The following is a 22,558-nucleotide window of genomic DNA, read 5'->3' as shown; positions in this document are numbered from 1 at the left end:
GCAGATAACAGTTTGCCAACTCATAATTTTATGAGGCAGAAAAACCAATATCTTGTTAAACAGTGCTCATGCTAAATCATTATTGATCCAAATAGATTATTTTAATTAAAGAGTATGAATAAGAAAGGGTTAAAGAAAAATGAAATATCCAAAAATACATCTCCAGCCATCCTCAATTAAAAGCAAGTATTTATTTTGTATGAAAAAAATTACAGAATATTGATCACAAGAACAATTTGTCAATTGCACTGAGTAATTATTGTTCATATACTACTATAATGTTATTTTACATTTATGTGATCTACTTCAACTCTTTTTGGTTGACTATTTGCATGGAATACCGTTTTCTAACTTTCCACTTATAGCCTGGTTGTGTCCTTACATCTGACGTAGGTCTCTTGGAGACAACATATGTTTTTGGAGACAAATGTATAGACAGCTCATTTTTTTTTAATCCATTCTATCAGTCTATATCTTTTTTTTTTTTAAGATTTCTTTTTTTTTTATCCCTCCCTCCTCCAAATGGTTATCTTTTCTGTCTCTTCGTTGTTTGTGTGCCTTCTCCAGAAAGCAGTGGGAACCAAACCTGAAACCTCCCACATGGGAGGTAAGTGCCCAGTGGCCTGAGCCACATCTGTTGTTCCCTGTGGGCTGCGGCATCTGCTGGCTTGTGGTGTCTACCTTTAGTGTGTGGCAGCTAGCTCGTTGTGGTTGGTACAGGTTTTTGCTCGTCATCTTTAGAAGGCAGTAGAACTCAAACGTGTGACCTCCCATGTGGTAGGCCGGTGCCCAACTGGTTGAACCACATCCGCATCCTTGTGTCTTGATTTTGGAGTTCAGTCCATTAACATTCAGTATTGTTACGATAAAGGCATTATTTACTTCATCCATTTTGTCCTTCGGCTCTCCATCTTATCGTTTTATTGTCTTTCTTAACTTTTAGTTTACCGTTCCTAATCTTCATTTCTAAACTCTTCTCCAAATCTCTCACCCTTGTTTTTTCTTTTCAGCTTTTGCCCTATTTTTAATTGGGTCATTTGTCTTTTAACTGTTCAGTTGTACATCTCTATACATCATGGATATTAAACCCTTATCAGATATGTGATTTCCAAATATTTTCTCCTATTGAGTTGGCTGCTTTTTCACCCTTTTGACAGAGTCCTTTTAGGTACAAAAGTGTTTTATTTTGAAGCTGTCCCATTTACTTATTTTTTTCTTTCGTTGTACATACTTTGGGTGTTAAGGTCCAAGAAACTACCACCAACCACAAGGTCTTTTTTTTTTTTTTAAGTTATTGGGGCCAGGGATTGAACCTGGGACCTTTTTGTGGAACCCAGCACTCAGCCACTGAGCCACATCAGCTCCCCTGAGTTGGTTTTTTCTATTTGTTCATTGTTTGTTTTTGTTTTTCAGGGAGGCACTGGGAACTGAACCTGGGGGGCATCCTTTGTGGGAAGCAGGTGTTCTGTGGCTTGCACTTCCCTAACACAAGATCTTTAAGATGTTTTCCTACATTTTCTTCAAGTAGTTCTGTAGTCCTGACTTCTATATTTAGGTCTTTGATCCATTTTGAGTTGATTCTTGTATAGGGAGTAAGATAGGTGTCTTCTTTTATTCTTTTGGTTATGGATGTCCAATTCTTCCAGCACCATTTGTTGAAGAGACTCTTTTGTCCCATAAATAAGGCTTTGGTAGATTTGTCGAAAACCAGTTGGCTGTAGAGGTGAGGGTTTACTCTCAATTCTCTTCCGGTGATCAGTGTGTCTAACTTTAATCAATACTATACTGCTTTGACCACTGTAGCTTTGTAATATGTTTCAAGGTCAGGCAGTGAGATTCCTCCCACATCATTCTTCTTTTTTAGAATGCTTTTGGCTATTCGGGTGTACTTTCACTTCGAAATGAACTTGGTAACTGCCTTTTCTTTTTCTGTAAAGTAGGCTCTTGGCATTTTGATTGGTATTGCATTGAATCTTTAAATCAGTTTGGGTAGAATTGACATCTTCACAATATTTAGTCTTTCAGTCTATGAAAACAGAATGTCTTTCCATTTGTTTATGTCTTCATTGATTTCTTTTAGCATCATTTGGTAGTTTTCTGCGTATAGGTCCTGTACTACTTTGGTTAAATTAGTTCGTAGGTATTTGAATCTTTTGTTGCTATTGTAAATGTAATTTTTTCCCTGATTTCCTCAGATTGTTCAGTACCAGTGTACAGAAACATGACTGGTTTTTGCATGTTGATCTTGTATCGTGCAACTTTGCTAACCTTGTTTATTTGTTCAAGTAACCTTGTTGTAGACATTTCAGAATTTTCTAGATAATGAATTACATCATATGTAAATAGTGAGAGTTTTACTTCATCTCTTTCTATTTGGATGCCTTTTATTATTTTTTCTTGTTGGATGATTTAGAATTTCTAGTACTAGGTTGAATAACAGTGGTGACCATGGGCATTCTTGTCTTGTTCCTGATCTGTGAGAGAAAGTTTTCAATCTCTCCACCTTGAGTACAGTGTTGGCTGTGGGTTTGTCATATATCCCTTTCTCATATTGAGGAATATTCCTTTTCCTATTTTTTTGAAGTGCTTTTTAGTCTAGAATGGATGCTGGATTTTGTCAAAAACCTTTTCAGTATCAATAGAGATGATCATGAAGTTTTATTTTCTTTCAGTTTGTTAATGTGGTGTATTACATTAATTGATTTTTTTACGTTGAACCACCTTGCATACTGATTTGCTCATGGTATATAAAAATTCTTTTGATATGCTGTTGGAGTCTGTTAGCAAGTATTTTGAGAATTTTTGCATCTCTGTTCATCAGAAAGATTGGTCTGTCATTTACTTGTAGTGTCTTTATCTGATTTTGGTATTATGGTGAAATAGGCTTCATAAAATGTGCAGGGTAATTTTCCCTTTTCAGTTTTTTGAAAGAGTTTAAACAGGATTGGTGTTACTACTTCTCGAAATGCTTGGTAGAATTCCCCTGTGAGGCCATCTGGTGCTGTTCTTTTCTTTGTTCGGACATTTTTGATGAAAGATTCAGTCTCTTTAAATGTGATCAGGTTGTTAAACTCTTGTGTTTCTTGTAGAGTCAATGTAAATTGCTCATTTCTAGGAATTTGTCCATTTCATCTAGGTTGTCTGGTTTGTTGGCATACAGTTTCTTGTAGTATCCTCTTATGATCCTTTTTCTTTCTGTGGAGTCAGTCATAACATCCCCCCTTCCATTTCTGATTTGATTTATTTGCTTCTCTCTTTTTTTCTTTGTTAGTGTAGCTAAGGATTTGGCATTGTTACTGGTCTTCTCAAAGAACCAGCTTTTGGTTTTGTTGATTTTCTCTATTTTTTCGTTCCAATTTCATTTATTTCTGCTCTTATTTTTATTACTTCTTTCTTTCTGCCTGCTTTGGGAATGGTTTGCTGTTCTTTTTCTAGTTTCTGCAGTTGTTCAGTTAGATCTTTTGATACTAGTCTGTCTTTTTTAATGTAGGCATTCCAAGCATAAATTTCCCTCTCAGCACTGCCTTCACTGTATCCCATAAGTTTTTATAAGTTATATTCTCGTTTTCATTCATCTCAATATATTTGCTAATGTCTCTTACAATTACTTCTCTGACCGACCAATTATTTAGGATTGTGTTGTTCAGCATCCACACATTTGTGATTTTACTTCTTTCCTGTCAATTATTGATTTCTGGTTTCATTCCATTTTGATCTGAGAAGGTGCTTTCTATAATTTCAATCTTTTTATATTTATTGAGATCTGCTTTGTTGCCTAACATGTGTTCTATCCCGGAGAAAGATCCATGAGCCCTTGAGAAAATGTATAAGCCGCTGAGTTTGGGTGCACCATTCTGTATATGTCTTAATAGGTCTAGCTCATTTATCTTATTGTTTAAGTTCTCAGTTTCCTTGATCTTCTGTTCAGTTTTTCTGTTCAGTGGTGTGAGTTTTGTGTTGAAGTCTTCAGCTACTGTAGAGGTGTCTATATCTCCCTTCTGTTTTGCCAGAGTTTGTCTCATATATCTTAGAGCACTCTGGTCAGGTACATAGATGTTTAACTGTTATTTCTTCTGGGTGAATTGTCCCTTTTATTAATATATAATGGCCTTATGTATCTCTTATAGCTTTTTTGCATTTAAAATCTGTTTTGTCTGATATTAGTATAGGTACCCCTGCTCTTTCTTGGGTACTATTTCCATGGAGTATCTTCTTCCAACCTTTCACTGTCAACCTTTTCACTTTCAGCCAGTTTGTATCCTGGGTTTAAGGTCAGTCTCTTGTATGCAGCATATGGATAGCTCATGTTTTTGTTTTTGTTTTTTTTTAATCTATTCTGTGTGCCTGTATCTTTTGATTGGGGAGTTTAATCAATTTCCATTTAGTGATATTACTGTAAATGCATTATTCCACCACTTTATTCTTTGGTTTTCATATGTTATTTCTTATTTTTGTTTGTCTTCTTACTCTCTTGGTTATCCTTTCTTCTATTCCTTCTGTACTCTCCTAAGCCTCTCCCTCCTGTCTTTTCTTTCCGTCTGTTAGACTTCCTTCAGTATTTCCTGCAAAGGCAGATTTTTTACCCACTCTCTTAGTTTCTGTTCATTTGTGAATATTTTAAACTCACCTTAATATTTGGATAAAGAATTCTTGTACGGCAATTTTTCTTTTTCAGGATCCTAATTGTATTATACTGTGTCTTGCGTCCATGGATTCTGTTGAGAAAGCTGCACTAAGTCTCACTGAGCGTCCCTTGTATAAGGTGGTTTGTTTCTCTTTTGCTGCTCTCAGAATTTTCTCTTTATCTTGATGTTTGATATTCTGAGTATTATGTGTCTTGTATTAGGTCTGTTTGGATTGATTCTGATTGGAGTTTGCTGCAATTCTTAGGCATGTAAATCCATTTCTTTGCCGAGATTTGGGAAATTTTCAGCCAGTATTTCCTCAGCTACTCTTTTTATCACTTTTCCTTTCCCTTTTCTTTTTGGAACTCCCATGACACATACATTATTGGATTTTGTGTTATCATTCAACTCCCTGAGCCCCCCCTGCTCAATTTTTCTATTTTTTTCCCTCTGTGTTCTTTTCTTCAATTTCAGTTCTGTCTTCTGTATCACATATCTTTCTTCAATCATTTTGAGTCCTCTGTTGTATGTGTTCTAATGTGTTTTTGTTCTCACCTATTGTGTCTTTTGTTCCTGTGAGCTCTGTTACTCCTCTGCTTAGGTTTTCCAATTCTTCTTTGTGCCCACTCAGTGTCTTTTTGATGTCCTTTATCTCTTTAGTCATATTGTCTTTCAACTCATTAATTTGATTTTGAAAATTTGTGTGCCTCTTGGTGATTAGTTGTCTCAAATCCAGTATCTCTTCTGTGGCTTTGTGATATTCCTTTTTTTTAGGTCATTACTTCCATTTTCTTAGTATGGTTCATAATTTGTTGCTGATTTCTAGGCGTCCGATTATGATGGTGAATTTACTCTTTCCCTTTCGTAGGGATTTACTGGCAATAGGCTGTATGTTACTGCTGTTCTTTTATTCTTGGTTTAACCTGATCTGGGTCTGTTAATTGCTCACATCAGGGCCCAGGACCCAGTAATGCATTGCAGACCAGCTTCTAAGGGCCTTGGAGAGGGAGGCTGTACAGGCCAGAAAATGCATCTCTTATTTACTTTTTTTTTTTTTAAAGATTTATTTTATTTATCCCTCCCCCACCTTGTTATTTGTAATGGCTGTCTGTTCTCTGTGTCCATTTGCTGTGTGTTTTCTGTGTTCTCATCTTCTCTTCAGGAGACACTGGGAACCGAATCTGGAACCTCCCCCCCCACCCTGTGTGGGAGAGAGGTGCTCAATTGCTTGAGTCGCCTCAGCTCCCTGGTTTGTTGCATCTTTCATTGTCTTTCCTCTTTGTGTCTGTATGTTGCATCATCTTGTTGTGTCAGCTTGCCATGCGCACCCTGCTGCACCAGCTCACTTTCTCCAGGAGGTACCAGGAACTGAACTTGGGACCTCCCACGTGGTAGGTGGAAGCCCAATTGTTTGAACCACATATGCTTCCCTCTTATTTACTTTTTTAAGATTTACTTTATTTCTCTCCCCTTCCCCCCGCCCCCCCACCAGGGGGTCTGTTTTTTCTGTGTCCATTTGCTGTGTGTTCTTGTTTCTATCCATTTCTGTTGTTGTCAGCGGCACGGGAATCTGTGTTTCTTTTTGTGGCGTCATCTTGCTGTGTCAGCTCTCCGTGTGTGCGGTGCCATTCCTGGGCAGGCTGCACGTTCTTTTGTGCTGGGCGGCTCTCCTTGCAGGGCGCACTCCCTGCAAATGGGGCTCCCCTACACGGAGGGCACCCCTGCGTGGCATGGCACTCCCTGCACGCATCAGCACTGTGCATGGGCCAGCTCCATGGGTCAAGGAGGCCCGGGGTTTGAACCACGGACCTCCCATGTGGTAGAAGGACGCCCTATCCACTAGGCCAAGTCCGCTTCCTTCTTATTTACTTTTAATTTCCACACATGTACTTCCTTAGTCCACCAGCAGATGGGGTTCTTTGGCATCCCTCGTATTTCAAAGCCTGGTCGGAGTGTATTTGCTGCCATATGGGCTGCATCTATATGATAGAGGCTCCTGCCTGTATCTATGCTAAGAGCCTCATAATTCAAACTTTCCTAGAGGCAGTTCGTTAACCCTTTGTAGGCAGCCCCCTTCCTTGCTGGCTCCCAAGGTAAACAATGATGCAGCTGTATCAGCCTGGAAGGGCTCATGGAATACAGCGTACCAAATTTGTAGGCCAAAAGCTGTGTCCCCCTCTCTACCCTTTCCTGGGGAGGTAGATCCCTTGGACCCCATTTGTCTGTAGCCCCAAGACCTGAGAATTCAAAAGTGTCTATAGTGTGGGGGAAGATGCTGGCAGTTGCAGCTCCTTTTAACTCACAGTTTTCCTGTAGTGATTCTTTTCCTTTGCCTTTGTCTCTTCTGGGCAGTGTCCAGCCTTGCCCTGGTGTCCTAAACCCTAGAAAAAAATTTTCTGGCCCATTTCTGCCTGTCCTTTAATTAGTTTTTTTCTGGGAAAGAAGAGAGTCCCATGTCTTGCTATCAAACTTTGTGGGGTTTTTTGGTTGCATTCACAGCAGCATATTGAATGTTTAGTAAAAACTGACATGGCACAAGTTATTAAAGTTATTACTCTTTTTTCTTCAAGTTATTACTCTTTTTTTTATCAAGAGAGGTGCATAAGTTCTATAACAGAATATTGTATTCATATTGTATTCATATTGTATCACTATGCCATTAGACAGATGTTGTATTGGAAGATCATATATCAGTTCATAGGGTTGCCAGTTTTATGTACTGCACAATTTGATATACAACAGATTGTCCCACTCAATCCTAGAAGGGTTTTGTTGTTTTTTTCTTACATGAAAGTTTTTATGATATCTAACTCTGATTTGCTTTCTTCTCATCTTGATTGATGTTGTGAATGAGTACTCAAGTAAATAGTGCTTAATAATGACTATTTAAAGAAAAGACATCCCAGAGGAAAAGGACTATTGCATTTAGTCTTTAAAGGAAGGTTTGGATTAAAGAACTAGTGCTTTTGTAATTTTTGATGTTTCCAACTCTTAGAACAAATTAAGGCTATGATAAAAGTGATTGAGTGTCTAACTTAACTGTCCAAATAAAAGGTACACTTTTGTATACTTTGTATAAAGTAATTATTTTTAGCTTTGGGGAAATTGTTCTTAGCCTTTGAGAATCTAAGGAAATGTTTGGTGTTTTTTCTGGAAAAATACATGTGTACAAAATTTAACTAGAGTTTTATGGGTTTTGCAGACTTCCTAAAGCCTTGTCGACCCCAGCTTAAGAATCCCTGTTATAATAATTGAGGGAGGAGGTAGACACATGAAATTTTTCTTTTTTCCTTATTGACACTCTGATTGGCAACTATCATTGTAAGAGAAAGTCTCTAACAAACGGGATGGGAAGCGCCTAGCAGTTCTAGAAAGACATGCTAAGTGTAAAATAAAATGTATCTTCATTTTATTACACTTAAAAAATATATTCGGGGAATCCATTGATTCACTTCAGTAAATAGATGTTTTGCTAGGGCCCTCTCTATGTGACTCCAGGTTTATTTATTTGGTTTTAAATAATAAGCTTTATTTTTATAGCAGTTTCCATTTTATAGAAAACTTGCATAGAAAGTACAGAGTTCTCATATACCCCCAACCCCACTTATACAGTTTCCCCTATTATTAACATCTTGCATTAATGTGGTACATTTATTATAATTAATGAACTCATATTGATGTATTTTTAGTAAGTAAAGTTCACATTACTTTTCATTCTCTGTGTATATACAGTTTGCTGGTTTGACAGTTTGATGGTTTATTCTTTATAACAAAGTGTTGATGCTATTAATAAAATCTGTTAGGTAGTTATGTGTTGAAATGCTTTATAGGAAGATGTCATGTTACAGAAAAAAGTTTCCTGAAACAAACCTAGAGCCTGTCTTGATTAGTGTGTATAAGAACCCAGACAACATTTATTTACCTTCAGTTATTTTCTTTTCACTCATTTCACCTAGCGTTAGCTTACAGAGTATGAGAGTGCCTTCACAGTATCCCAAAGTGTATTTGGACTTTGACCAACACCTACATACAGCTTTTTTAGGCTTAAAAAAGGGGACTAGAGAAATCTTTCATAGAGTCCTGGTTCCCACTAAAGTCTTCTTTCTTATATTAAGCTGTTATACTATGTTGTAAGTGCATCCTTCTACAGTAATTGCTTGATATTGTAGTTTAATATATTTTTGTTTTTCTCATTCCATTGTAAGCTTTTTGAAGGCAATTAATTATAATTTATCTTTATGTACTCTACAGTTGTGATTCTCAATTCTGAGTAATGTATGGATCATGTTTTCCTTTAGCTCCTTGATCATATTTGAGACCATGTCTTTAAAGTCTTTGGTATGTCTCAGGTCTGTTCCTCCTCAATGGTTTCTGTAGCTTTGATCTTTTCCTATGCCTGGATCATTACTTCCTGTTTCTTTAAATGTTTTGTTGAAACCTGGACATTTTGATATGTTAATTTGTTGTTGCTGAAGTTTAGACTTTGTGGTGTCTGTGTACCTTAAACTTGTATCCAGCTAGTGTTATTTTTTTTCAAGATTTATGTTATTTATGACTTCCCCTCCCACCCCACCCCCCTTTGTTTGCACTCATTGTCTGCTCTCTGTCCATTTCCTGTGTGCTCTTTGTGTGTACTCATCTTCTTTTAGGAGACACCGAGAACCAAACCCAGGACCTCCCATGTGGTAGGCAGGAGCACAATCACTTGAGCCACATCTTCTTCCCCAGTGCGTGAAGATGGAGCTTTCCTTGAATGCCAGGAGACAACAAAAAAGGGGGAGAGGGGTAGTAAATGTCTTTCTCAGTCTTTGCAGATTGACCTGTGCAGGTGTTCTTCTTCAGGGCTTATCTATACAGTGCAGTTGTATGATAATTATTCCAGACTTAAGTAGCCACCCTAATTCTTTTGGCGCATGTGTAGTCGGGCATATGCACATGGCCCTAAGAATTCTCTCATTTACACATTTTAGTATATCCCCTTTCCTCATGGTCTAGAATATCCTTTTTCTTTTTACTAGTCTAGGACACTGATTTCAATTAGGGACAATTTTACCTTCCAGGGAACATTTTGCCAGGATTTAGAGACATTTTTGGTTGTCACAACCCTGGGGGAAGAGGGCTTGCTACTAGCATCTAGGGGGCAGAGGCTGGGGATTGCTTTCTAAACTCATTCTACAGTTATTCACAGGCCACCTCCACAATAAATGATCACACAGTCCAAAATGTCAATAATGCTGAAGCTTAGAAACCCTGGAATACCCAGAATATGGTTTTTAAGGAAATTCCTGTGATGTTCTAGAAGTCTAGAAGGCATGTTTGTACCTGCTCAGTAGGAAAGGCAGGTTTTTCCTCACAGATCATAGCCTTTACTTCCCTGTTTCACCATGATTGCATGAAAATATATTTTTAGAAAAGAGGATTTTTTGTGTGGTTAGCCCGGCTATATGCTATTGGTATTTTTCTTTCTTGATTCTGTAAAACTTCCTGCTTCCATTCCATTGTCATCGTCTTAGTTGAAGTTCTGGCCACTTCTTACCTGGATTACTGCAATAACTTTTTTTTTTTAATGAAATTTCTTTGAGATAATTGTGGATTTCCATGCAATTGTTAGAAATATTAAAGAAGGGATCATATGCACCCTTTGTCCAGTTTCCCCCAATGGTAATGTCTTACAAAAATGTAATATTACAACCAAGGTATTGACTTTAGTAGTCTGTAGATCTTAACTCCGATTTCCCCAGGTTTACTTTTACTTATTTGCGTGTATGTATTTAGTTTTCTCTAGGTTTGTGTATCCACCAACACTTGAGAAACAGTTCTATAGTAGGGATCCTTTGTGCTGTCCTTTTATTAACCACATTCTCCTCTCTCTGCCCATCCCCCTAACTCTTGGCAACTGTTCTCCATTTGTATAATTTTGTCATTTCAAGAATGTTTTTATAAATGGTATCATATATTATGTAACTTTCTGGAGTTGACTTTTTTCATTCCATGAAATTCCCTTGGATTCATTTAAGTTTTGCATATATCAATTGTTCATTTCTTTTTATTACTGACTTATCATCCATGGTACAGCTATACCAGTTTTTTAACCTGTTGAAGAACATATAGGGTGTTTTTCGTTTTTGGCTGTTACAGATAAAGTTGTTGTGAAGATTCAAAACACTCAAACACAGGTATTTTTGTGAAAACCTTCACAAAAATGAATTTCTCTGGCATAAACGCCCAGAAATAAAAGTTCTGGGTCATGGGGTAATTGCATGTTTAGTCGTATAAGAACCTGCCAAACTGTTTCTCAGAGTGGCTATCCCATTTTACATCCCACTAGCATTGAATGATGAATTCAGTTTCTCAACATCCTTACCAGCATTTGATGTGGGGCATTACCCTTTAAAGTAGTTTCTATGTTTCACATTCACCCTTACTTCAAGTGGTTCTTTATGTTGCTTTCTAAAGGTTAGTGCTAAAATAGAAGTGTCTGATCTCTTTTCTTGTTTAAAAAATATTTGTAGCCTTCTTTATAAAGTTCAGATTCCTTAATTGGGCATCTAAAGCCATTTGCATTCTGCCGCTTGCCTACCTACATATCCTTGTTATTCACTCTTACACATATTTTTAAATTCCAGTTATGTCAAAATACATGCAGTTCTTCAAATATATAGTTTAATTCCTTTCATATCTTTAATTACACTGTTCCTTTGCTGTAGTGTTTTTCCCCTCTTCAGAGCTAACTTGTAATGATCCTTTAAGACTTGAAGAGAAAGAAGCCTTCCCTGACTCCTCAGTCTTGAGTGTACACGTCCCTCTTCTGGTCCCTGGGCTTATTAACCTTGACATTAAGGCATTGTACACGTTTTTTTCCTTTATTCTCCCCCCCCCCACCGGTCTGTGTGTCTCTCTTTCTCCCCTTATTCCCCTCATGTGTCTTTCTTTCCTAGCATGTTTTTTTCCTTTCATTTTTCCTCTAATTAATTGTATCTTTTCCCTGATCTATAAAATGAGATTGAATAATAATAGTAGATATCTCAGAGCTGTTGTATAGATTAATATTATGCAAGCAGTATTAATGCCTAATCCATAGTATTGTCAGTCAATAGCATTTTCTAATGATTACTAAATCCTTACCCTGATATATTACAGGAACAAAATGTTTAGATGAGTAAAGGACTTTCAGACTAGATCCTTTCTAAATTCCCAAAATGCCCTTATCTCATCTCTTCCTGTATAAACCTGTCAACCTTTTGAAATCTAGATTTAAACATTACATCTAATTATTTTGACACTTAATCACATACTGTTTTCTGTTGTGCCACCAATTAAATGACTGGTAGTGAGGTATTTTTTGTTCATAAAAGATTACATGCATCTACTGATTTTTGTATCCTTCACAATATCTAGTATGATGTTATACATATAGTTAGTGTTCAGTTCTTACATACTGTTGAAAATACATCACTTTATTTCCAAATGAATTCACAAAGTTGGCAGCTCATCTTGTAATTTTACAAGTAATCATTTTTATGAATCCTAATTTTTTATTATGTTGGGATGCTTCAGCTTTTGCACACCTATGTAGTGAATATGGTGATGTCCATATGAATGAAAAAAATATATAATGAAGCTATGTCCATAAACTAATATGTAAACTAACAATACTTTGTATTCTTTATCACAGAAATCTTACATGGTAAAGACTTTTTTTGGTTTCTATCTGTAGCTCTCTCTGCTTCTATGAATGTGCGAGATAAAAAGTGGGCAGAATCTAGGTAGTATATTGGAAGTAATACCAATGGCTTCTGGTGAATTCACTGTGGGGAATAAGGGAAAAGGGGGAAATCAAGTAAGTCCTAGGCTATGGTTTGAGGAACTAAATAAATTTACTGAGATAACAAATATAGGGGTGAAATGTTTCAACCCAGAAGAAATCAAGGCATCCGTTTTGTCCTTTTTATGTTATGTTTAAAGTATCTAAGTTGACATCCAAATGGAAATGTCTTTATGGTTAAAAGTTAAATATATGAATCTACTCAGAAGAATAGTTATCAGCATATGAAGGACTTACAGCTATGGTGTTACCTAAATTCATATAAGGGAAGTAACAGTAAAGAAGAGAGGATTCAGAACTGAGTTTAGGTAGAATAGGAGCTATTGGCAGATGAGATTGAAAAAGGAAATCCTCAATGAGAAAAGAGAAAAACTAGTAAAGAGTAGTGGCATTAGAGTTAGATCAAGTTTTCAAGGATGAAGTAGTCAAGAAAGAATGCCACTGAGAGCTCAAGAAAGATGGAGAAAAGTCAGTTGAGTGGAATGGAAGCCAGATGGAAGTGGTTTGGAAGGTACATGGGAGGTGAAAGGAAAAGTTGAAACAGTGAATATAGATAACATGTTTAAGAAGTTTTGCTATGAAAAGGAGTGGAGAATTAGGGCAATAGCTAGGGGGCAATGAGCGATCAAAAGAGGATTTGTCCAGACCCTCTGAAGGCAGGGAGAGGGAGTTGCTGAGGGGAGGGAGAGGGAAGAGGAGGTGTGATACAGGAGCATTTTCGGGACTTGGAGTTGTCCTGAATGATATTGCAGGGACAGATGCTGGACATTATATATCCTGCCATAACCCACTGAATGGACTGGGAGTGTAAACTACAAGGTAAACTATAATCCATGCTGTGTAGCAGTGCACCAAAATGTATTCACCAAATGCAATGAATGTGCCACACTGATGAAAGAGGTTGTTGATGTGGGAGGAGTGGAGGTAGGGTGGGGAGTGGGGATATATGGGAACCTCTTGTATGTTTTAATGTAACATTTTGTGTGATCTATGTATCTTTTAAAAAAAGATAATAAAAAAGGGGGAAAAAGAGAGTTTGTGTGTCACTTTTTAAAAAGCCAGATGTTTACCTGGCTTTGATGTTAGGATGATGTTGACTTCATAGAGTGAGTTAATGATAATGTACCCTTCTTATCAAATTTTGGGCTTAGTGTAGGCCTCATTGAGAAAATAAAGGTCTTAAGGTAGAAGCATGCTTGGCATGTTAAAATAGCAAGAAAACCTTGTGGCTAGTGCCAGGTTATAGATGGTGAGGGAAATGAAATCAGAATGTATAGGGCCCAAGGTAGGCAAGTTGTATGAGCCTTTTAGGCTTTGTTATTTGCAGAGCCTGCATCATTCTGGCTACTCTGTTGAGAATGACTTGTGTGGGTTGGTAGTAGAAGCAGGAGGGATCATTTAAGCTGTTGATGGCAGTAATTCAGATGTGAGAATTGAAGATGGTTATACAGACCAGGGAGTTAGCAGAAAAAGTGCTAAGAATTACTTAGATTCTATATTTTATATAACATTTTACTAAACATTTCAAAATAAGGTGAGAGATTAAAAGGGGGTGAAAATTCTAAAGAATTTTACCACTGAGTACTTGAATGGATGGAATGAATTCCCAACAACTGAAATTCAGAAGGCCGCAGGTAGAGTACTTTTTCAGGGAAGCGTCAGGTGTTCAGTTTGGATATGTTAAGAAAGAATGTCTCCTCATCATTCAAGAGGCATATCAGGTAGGCTGCTTCACATAAGTCTAGATTTCAGGAGAAAGTGATGAGCTGGAAGTATTAATTTGGATTATCAGCATAGACAGCAAGGGAGTGAGTGAGTAGGGATGGAAAAAAAGAAGACAATCAGAGACTAAGCGCTGGGGTATTCACGACATTACAAGGTTGAAAAGAAGAGGGACCAGCAAAGGAGAGGAAGAAATGGAGAACCAGTAAGGTAATAGAAGTGGTGTCCTGAAAGTCTAGTAAATAAGAGCAGTTTTGGTGGAGCTATGACATTGATAGACTGATAGGAGAGTATTTAAGAGAGTGGAAGAAGAATCTAGTTGATGATTTTTGTTGACAAAAGGAAGTAGTAGCATTGTGGCAGTAGCTACCAGGGGGTATAAGACTGAGAATTCCTCTCTTAATGGGAGTAAAACTGCATGGCTTCTAAAGAAATTTTCATTTCTATAATGGAGTTTTCTTTAAATTTCATCTCCTATTATCTCATTTCTTCTTTGATCTTTTATTTTAAGATCCTACCTTTTAATTTAAGAAAATCAAGAAGTCCAAAAGGATCCTGTTTCATGGATTTTTTTTTTTTTAATATTAAGTTGTTTTTTTTCCTTCCCCCTTCCGCCCTCCCTCCCCCTGTTGTCTGCTCTCGGTGTCCATTTGTTTTGTGTTCTTCTGCATCTGCTTGTATTATCAGGCAACACTGGGAAACTGCGTCTCTTTCTTGTTGTGTCATCTTGCTGTGTCAGCTCTCTGTGTGCAGCACCCCTCCTGGGCAGGCTGCACTTTTTTCATGCAGGGCAAATCTCCTTGCAGGATGTACTCCTTGCGTGTGGGGCACCCCTGCGCAGGGTCACGCCTGTGTGGCACAGCACTCCTCGCGTGCGGCAGCACTGCGTGTGGGCCAGCTTATGACACAGGTCAGGAGCCCCTGGGTATCAAACCCTGGGCACTCATATGGTAGGCAGATGCTCTGTCAGTTGAGCCACGTCCACTTCCCTGGATTGTTTATTTGAAAGCCTAGTTAACTACCTTTTTCTGCCTAAGTTTTGTTCAGTTTGTTCGTGACCAATGAAGTGGTTGAGAGTTTTGTTTTTTTAATGTTGATTATAGTATTTTAGGATGTTGCTTAGATGACCCCTTTTTGTGTTGCTGATATTACTGTAAAGAGGAGGAATTTCTGCAGAAAGTTATTTATATTCTTTGGTCCTGTTACTTATACTGATAGGAGTTTTTAAATATCTGTCAGGCACTTAAGTCATTTTGAATTGGTATAAGGTTTTAGCCGTCAGTCAGCAACTGATATGCACCAGGAGGTGCATATCAAAATTATTTGGAGAGTTTTCCAAAATCCATATATTTTACAAGTGCCTCCTTGAGGTGATTTTGATGTGTACCTTTGGTTAAGGACTACCATATAGCAAAGAAAGAAAGAGGGAGGGAAGGAATAAATCATGTATGTTTTTATTCATCATAAAAGTTAATACAGGAGGATATTTGGAAATAACTTGACTGTTAGGGCAGTTCAGTGTTAGTAAGTTACCCCTTTGGAGTTGCCAGAAATTCTTTGTTATAAGCTACTTAGATTAGCTTTCAGTACCTTAGATTGCTAGCCCTGAATCTTGGTGTAACTTTCGCCTGTATGGACTTGTGGGGATGTTCACTAAGCATGAGCCAGAGTCTACCTTATTCTACTTCTCTGCCTCCACCCCTCCTCACCCCATAGTTTTAGTGAAGTATTAAGGACTTAGACTATTATGTACCTTGGAGGAGTATTGCAGACTGGTGAGAATCTCTGTCTCTTCATTCCTGTTGTTTCTGCTGTAGTCTAGATGTTGCTGTTTCATGAGTCTACCGAAGTGTATTTCTTTTCCCACCACTTTTATTATCTCTATAAACAAAAAGCATCCATCTTTGCCACAGTTTTCACTTTTCTAGTCAAGTGATAGGGTAGCTAGTGGTTGGCACCCTAGTGTTCCTGAAAAGAGGACTCAGCCACTGTACTTCTGATGAACTTTGAAGGTTTTAGCCTTTTCACTTCCATTTCCATTTCCTCCCAGTGTTCTGTTTTGGTGGTGGTGATAGTGGAGCTGTTATTTTATGAAGGAGCAGGGATCCACAACAGTTGATTTGATATTGAGCCATAGCAAACACTCCAAGACCCTGTTGATAATATTGCATACCTTTTTATGTTGTATGTAACTTGAAGCTATGGAAAATGATAGAATATGAGGACTTGGAAGTTGGATTTCATGAACTCTGGCAGTTTACTAGGTAGAGCAACCTGAAATTGAAATTAAGAAAGGACTTAGTTAAGTAGTCAACTCAACTCTAGAGACTTAGAAGAAAACATCTGGAGGAGAGATTCCAACAGAAAGAATGGGAGACTAAGATGAGGACTGCCTATATTCCCTCTTATGCAGGCATACACTTTCCTTAATAGAAATGGTATGTTTTGTTCCGTCGAAAGCCAATAGTGATACTTATGGCAAATATAAATAAATGGGTTTATGATTTACTTATACCAGAGAAAATAAAGGCTTTGTAATAAAAAGTTAGAGTAAAAAAAGGCAAAGTTGCCCATTTCTAGGAACCAAAGTTGCCCATTTCTAAAATGGTCTAAAGTCCTCTTGAGTTTCTGACAACCTCCTTATCTTGTTATTCATCAGAGATTATTAAACTAGGGTGCACAATAGAATCATTTATGGAGATGTTTTCTACAACCTACTCTAGAAAGATGGAATCAGAATTGCCTTAAGGGTTAGATTGCAGGAAAAAACTTTCTTTGGTTTAAGGACCCATTTCCCTGTAATGCTAAATTGAGGTTAAGTTCCAAAAAGTTTAATTTTCTTTTTCACTATTATGAAAATGTTTTGTACATTATTTATGAATATTATTTTACCATTTAAGGGGTAGATAGGAAGAAAAAGGAAAAATAAGGGATAAATGATGGACTAAAAATTAAGTTATATAATCTTATTGAATAAGGAATAATTAATGCTATATATTCTTACAGATATAGATATACATAAACACCTTATTTGGACCTGTTGCAAAGATCAAATAAAATAGACCATACCTAAACTGAATTAGACTGTGTTTATTCCCAGCTTGTACCTTGTACTGGTATTGAACAATGACCTTCCCTTATCTCTCCCTACTTATTTGGTCTTGTCTTCTATTTTCTAGGACTTAGTCGTTTCTTCTCCGTTCACTTTGTCTCTTTCCTTTGTTCAATTTGCTGCTTATAGCATAATTTTATTTTATGAGTCACATATTGATGGACATTTAGGTTGAATATAGCTTTCAAATATTTCTTTTGATCCAAATTATTTATTTACAGTGTTTAATACTAATATTTTGAGGGAAATTAATCATAATAGTTTTAACATGAATATGTTTTCTTATAGCAGAAAAAGAAAACTAAGAACTTCAATCCACCAACACGTAGAAATTGGGAAAGTAATTACTTTGGGATGCCCCTCCAGGATCTGGTTACAGCTGAGAAGCCCATACCACTATTTGTTGAAAAATGTGTGGAATTTATTGAAGATACAGGTAGGATAGAAGTATCATTGCAAGAGATTTTATTTTAAAATTCACTTTTGCTGCGTTAACTGTTCATCAGATGTGATTTGTTAAAGCTAAGTTTTGAAAGATTTCTGTTTGGACTGGATGTCTTGAGTATCAACTCACTTATATTTGAAAGTTTTTTAAAATGCTACTGTTGTATTTCTCTTTGACCCTTGAGTGACTAAGATGAATACTAAATGTTAAGCTTATCTCATCCCGGAATTTAGAATAACTTGAATATTAAATTATGTTACTATTTAATCAAAAGATAGTCATTATATGAGTCAGTATTTGAAAGGCATCAATATTTTTGAAATCCAATATTGTTTATTTATATTATGCATTTTGCACAAGGATTTCTTTTAAAACTCATAGCTGTATTTACAGATGTATAAAGGCATCTTACTCTGTTTGTAATGTTACTATTACTTGGTTACACTAGCTTGGTATGAGTTCATGTGATTTGAGTTGTATTTTTTAAGGAATGTGGTAGATATCCTCACTATTTGAAAAACAAGCCTGTTCTTATGTGGTTTATTTTGGGTTTTGTTTTGGTTTTGTTTGTTTGTTTTTAGGAGATACCGGGGTCTGAACCCGGGAACTTGTACGTGGGAAGCAGGTGCTCAACCACTTGAGCTATATCCGCTCCCCTACAATTACTTTGGCCAGTATAAACTAGTATCTGAAGATTGGGCCAAAGGTGTGGAATAAAGGTAGAAGAGTATCATGTTTAAAATGAAAATCTTAGTGATTGAATATATTGCAAAATTTAATAATTTGAAAGTATGAACTAGTGCTGTTTTAACTATATTTGTTAATTATGTTTTTTTAAATAAGCATTATTAGTAACATTTTTTAAAGTAAAAAGCATGCTTATCTTTACTTAGATGTACTCCTTACTTTTAGCCTGATGATCAGCTAAGTTCTATACATATTGGGTTGTCTGGTGAGAATGCTTATTTTCAGTAGTTATTTTAGCACACTGTGGGGAATAATATCTGTTATTTGTAATAACACATACCTTCCTGCTTCCTACAACCTATATTTGGATATACTCATAATCATTTATTTTTTCTTTCAATAAATATTTGAAAAGTATGTTTTAGGCAACCATAACTTGTCTGTATTTCTTTCCATCTTTAACACAGTTGAAATGTAAAGTTTTTGGAATATTAGTTTTCTGCTTTGAGATTATTGATTTCTCATTTTCTCTAGTAATATAATTAGGCCTTCTATGGATATGATAAGGCAGTTAGAAAACACTTTTCTTTAGTGATTGGAAAATAATAAAATAATAGATTTGCATTTATAAAGGTCTAATCTGCTTGCCTTTTGTTTTTTTCTTGCCTTATTGCAGTGGCTAGTACCACCACTACAATATTGAGTAGATATGGAGAGTAGACATCCTTGACTTGTTCCCATTCTTAAAGAGAAAGCATCTGATTTTTCATCATCAAGTATTATATTAGCTGTTGGTTTATTATAGATGCTCTTTGTCAGGTTGAAAAAATATCCTTCTATTTCTTGTTTGATGAGTTTTTTATCCAAAATCGGTGTTGGTTTTATAACTTTTCTTTCCTGCCATCTATTTTGAGAGTCATATGGCTTTTTAGTCTGCTTATATTATGGAGTATATTAATTGATTTTCAGATGGTAAACTAGCTTTGCATTCCTGGAATAAACCCCACTTGGTCACAATGCATTGCTTTTTTTATATATTCCTGGATTCAGTTTGCTAAAATATTAAGAATTTCTGTAATATTGGTCTGTAATTTTCTTGCATTGTCTTTGTTTAGTTTTGGTATCAGGGTAAAGCTGGCATCATGGACTGAGTTTCTGGGAGAGTATGCAAAGAATTTCTAATATTTCTTCCTTAAATTTTGGTAGAATTTACCAGTGAAACTATTCAGGCCTGGAATTCTCTTTGTGAGGAGTATTTAGGTTTTCTTTTGAGTGAGCATTGGTTGTGTCTTTTGGGGACTTTGTTAATTTCTTCTAAGTTGATGAAGGTTGTTTTTAAATGTATTATCCTTTTATTTCATTTTTTTAAGATTTATTTATTTATTCCCCCACCCCTCTACCGCACCCTGCTGTTGTCTGCTCTGTGTGTCCATTCACTGTATGTTCTTCTGTCTCTGCTTGTATTCTTATTAGGCGGCTCTAGGAACCAATCCTGGGACTCTCTAGAATGGGAGATTGTAGATGTTGCAGTTGTTCCTTATTATTGTAGATGATGTTGCAGTTCTGATAGCACACAGCTGCTCGGTAGTTTCCAATAAATAATGAAACTGGGGTCGAGGCTCTCAGTTCCAGAAGCTCTTAGTCCCCTGGTCCCATCTTTATCTCTTCTCTTGAGTCTTTCTCTCTATCCTTTGTTTCATAAAGTTCTGTGTTGCCTTCCCTTTGAGCCAACCTGTTGCTGAGCTGATCTCGGTAACTGGCGCCCAACATGGGACCTGAAGGGAAACTCAGCAACTGGAGCCTGAACAGGTACCTGAAGGGAAGAAGGATCACTCCTAGGGAAACTAAAGAGGTTGTGACAGTGCAGAGCCCCGAGTGGTTTGGAAAGCCTTCACAGTCACAGTCCTCGAGGGTTTGCTTGCATTTCCCCAGGAGACAGAGAACATCTTGCGTGGGTACCAGCTCGTAGGATAAAGCCATACCATGAACGCCAAGAGACGACAAAAGTTCCTGTGGAACCCAGAACCTCTGGTCATGCAGAGGGAGAGACGATGCTGGAAACTGCATGGCTGTGTCTCATTCCAAAGACTAGAATGGCTTTACATCAAAGTATCTAAACTACAGAACTTGTTCAAGCATGGCATCATAAAGCAAGTATGGCTTGGGGACAGAAAGAGATGAAGAAGGAAATTGAGAGGAGGAAAACTGGACAAGAAATGTTGAATTATAAAAGAAAGCAATGAAGAAATTCTAGATTAATAGATTTGGAACTGCTTTTGTGTTTGCTCAATGTCAATGTGTATGTTGTAATTGTTCAGTGTGTGTGAAAAAGAAAAAGAAAGGAAAAGGAAGAAAAAAAGAGAAAGAGAAAAAGGAAGGATAAAATGAAAGGATATAAAAGTTAAGTGAATATTGAGAAAGGTAAAAAGTTTGTGAGACTGCTAACTGAAATTTAATAAGGTGTATTTTGTCCTAAAATAAAATGGTTAGTTTTAAAGTAATGGAGACATGCGGGACAGAACTAGTATGCATATAGCATGTTGTAAAAGTATTGTGGTAGCATTCAGTGAGATAATGTGTTTTGTGAAAGTAAAACAAGACTGAGTAAATAAAAAAATGCAAAAACTGTGTGAAAAGGTCAACAGTGGACTTTCGCAGTTCTTCCTTAAGGCTTTCTGCCCTGGCCTGATGGCAGTGAATCTTGCTGCATAGAAGAAACCTTTGGCAGTGACCTACAAAGAAACATCACAGACAGTGGTATCTTAAGAGCCCGGAATAGGCAAACAATTGGGACAAGGTGTAAGGTCCCTGCTACCCTTATCAATTATTAAATGTTGTTTGGTTGGGTAAGACAAAAGTATACTCTCTGCTGTTTTCTCGTGTTAATGGAGTTTGTAATATTGTTGGAATACTCAAAATCTTTTATCCCTCACTGAGATGTGTTAATTAGTAAAGGTCCCTAATGGGAGTAGGACCTCCAGCAGGCTGCTTTAAAAAAATAAAAAAAGAGGGAAAAGGTGAATATTGAATTAGCTTGTGAATTGGATGTTGCCCCAGGTCAAGTGAAGATGCTAAGAGCACTATACAAACTGGGGAAAATGAGATCGTTTTTAGTGGACTACTGGCCTATATAGCCTTGCTGGTTGGAAATATTAATCCCATGAGAAATGAAAGTTTGTTCATTAAACATCTGCTAGTTGGAAGTCTTATCGTTTGTTGTTATATAATCTATGGTAGTTATGGATTATATATAAATGCTTGAATACTAATCAGAACTTCAATAATGTAACATTTTGTACTTAAGTGATTCGATGAACTTTAAGTGATATATAAATGTACCTAGTTGAATGTATTTGTAAATCTCTTGTTTTAAGTTTGAACAATCCTGGGCCTGAATGTATTGAGAAAAAATCTAATGAGTATTATTCAAACCAGAAGTGAAAATACCATGCAGGAAACTTTTTAAATCAGTGAACCAATGCCTTATGGGTCAGCACTTTTTCACTTGTTATTTTAATCAAGATTCTGGTATTGGCTGCTGGTTCAGGACTTCCTAGCCGTAAGTTAGATGTTGCAAAGCATTGGAAAAGCATTTTATCTAGCAGAACATTTATTGTAATATATCTGATTTTTGTGTGACCCCCTATGTGCAAAAACAAAAAGGGGGAAATAGGGAAAAAGAGTTTAAATTGAGTTGTATTTAAACTTTGTATGACCTGTTCCTTATTGTAGATGTTGCATTTGTTCCCTGTTATTATTGTAAATGATGTTGCAGTTCTGATAGCAAACAGCTGCTCGGTAGTTTCCAATAAATAATGATGTGGAAACTAGGATTGAGGCTCTCGGTTCCAGAAGCTGTGAGTCCCCTGGTCCTATCTTTTGTCTTTTTCTCTGTCCTTTATTTCATAAAGTTCTGCGTTGCCTTCCCTTCAAGCCAACCTATCGCTGAGCTGACCTCAGCACCCTGGACCTTGAATATGGTAAACGGGAGCCCAACCGCTTGAGCCACATCTGTTCCCCAGTATTATCCTTTTAATGCCTTTAGGATCTGTAGTGATGTATTCTTTCTTTCCTGATACTACTAATTTGTGTCTTCTCTCTGTCACTTGCTTAAGCAGTCTCAAGAGGTTTATCACTTGTAT

At 36.8% G+C, this 22,558-nt stretch overlaps 1 protein-coding gene across 7 annotated transcripts in view; it reads left to right on the top strand.

Annotated features, from left to right (window-relative positions):
• Nucleotides 1-22,558, top strand: part of ARHGAP5 (Rho GTPase activating protein 5) — an 89,967-nt gene that overhangs the window by 34,462 nt on the left and 32,947 nt on the right. For 4 of the 7 annotated variants that reach the window (XM_058293593.1, XM_058293594.2, XM_058293591.1 and 1 more), the window contains exon 3: nt 17,573-17,720. In XM_058293593.1, coding sequence (XP_058149576.1) covers nt 17,573-17,720 — 148 coding nt within the window. The remainder of the gene's footprint in view (nt 1-17,572; nt 17,721-22,558) is intronic. The other 3 variants (XM_058293597.2, XM_058293596.1, XM_058293595.2) reach the window with 1 other exon arrangement.

The sequence above is a fragment of the Dasypus novemcinctus genome, chromosome 3 (genome assembly GCF_030445035.2).
Source record: "Dasypus novemcinctus isolate mDasNov1 chromosome 3, mDasNov1.1.hap2, whole genome shotgun sequence".
In the NCBI taxonomy this organism is placed as follows: domain Eukaryota; kingdom Metazoa; phylum Chordata; class Mammalia; order Cingulata; family Dasypodidae; genus Dasypus; species Dasypus novemcinctus.
Note: the sequence above shows the minus strand (reverse complement) of the source record. Positions and strands in the feature narration are given on the sequence as shown.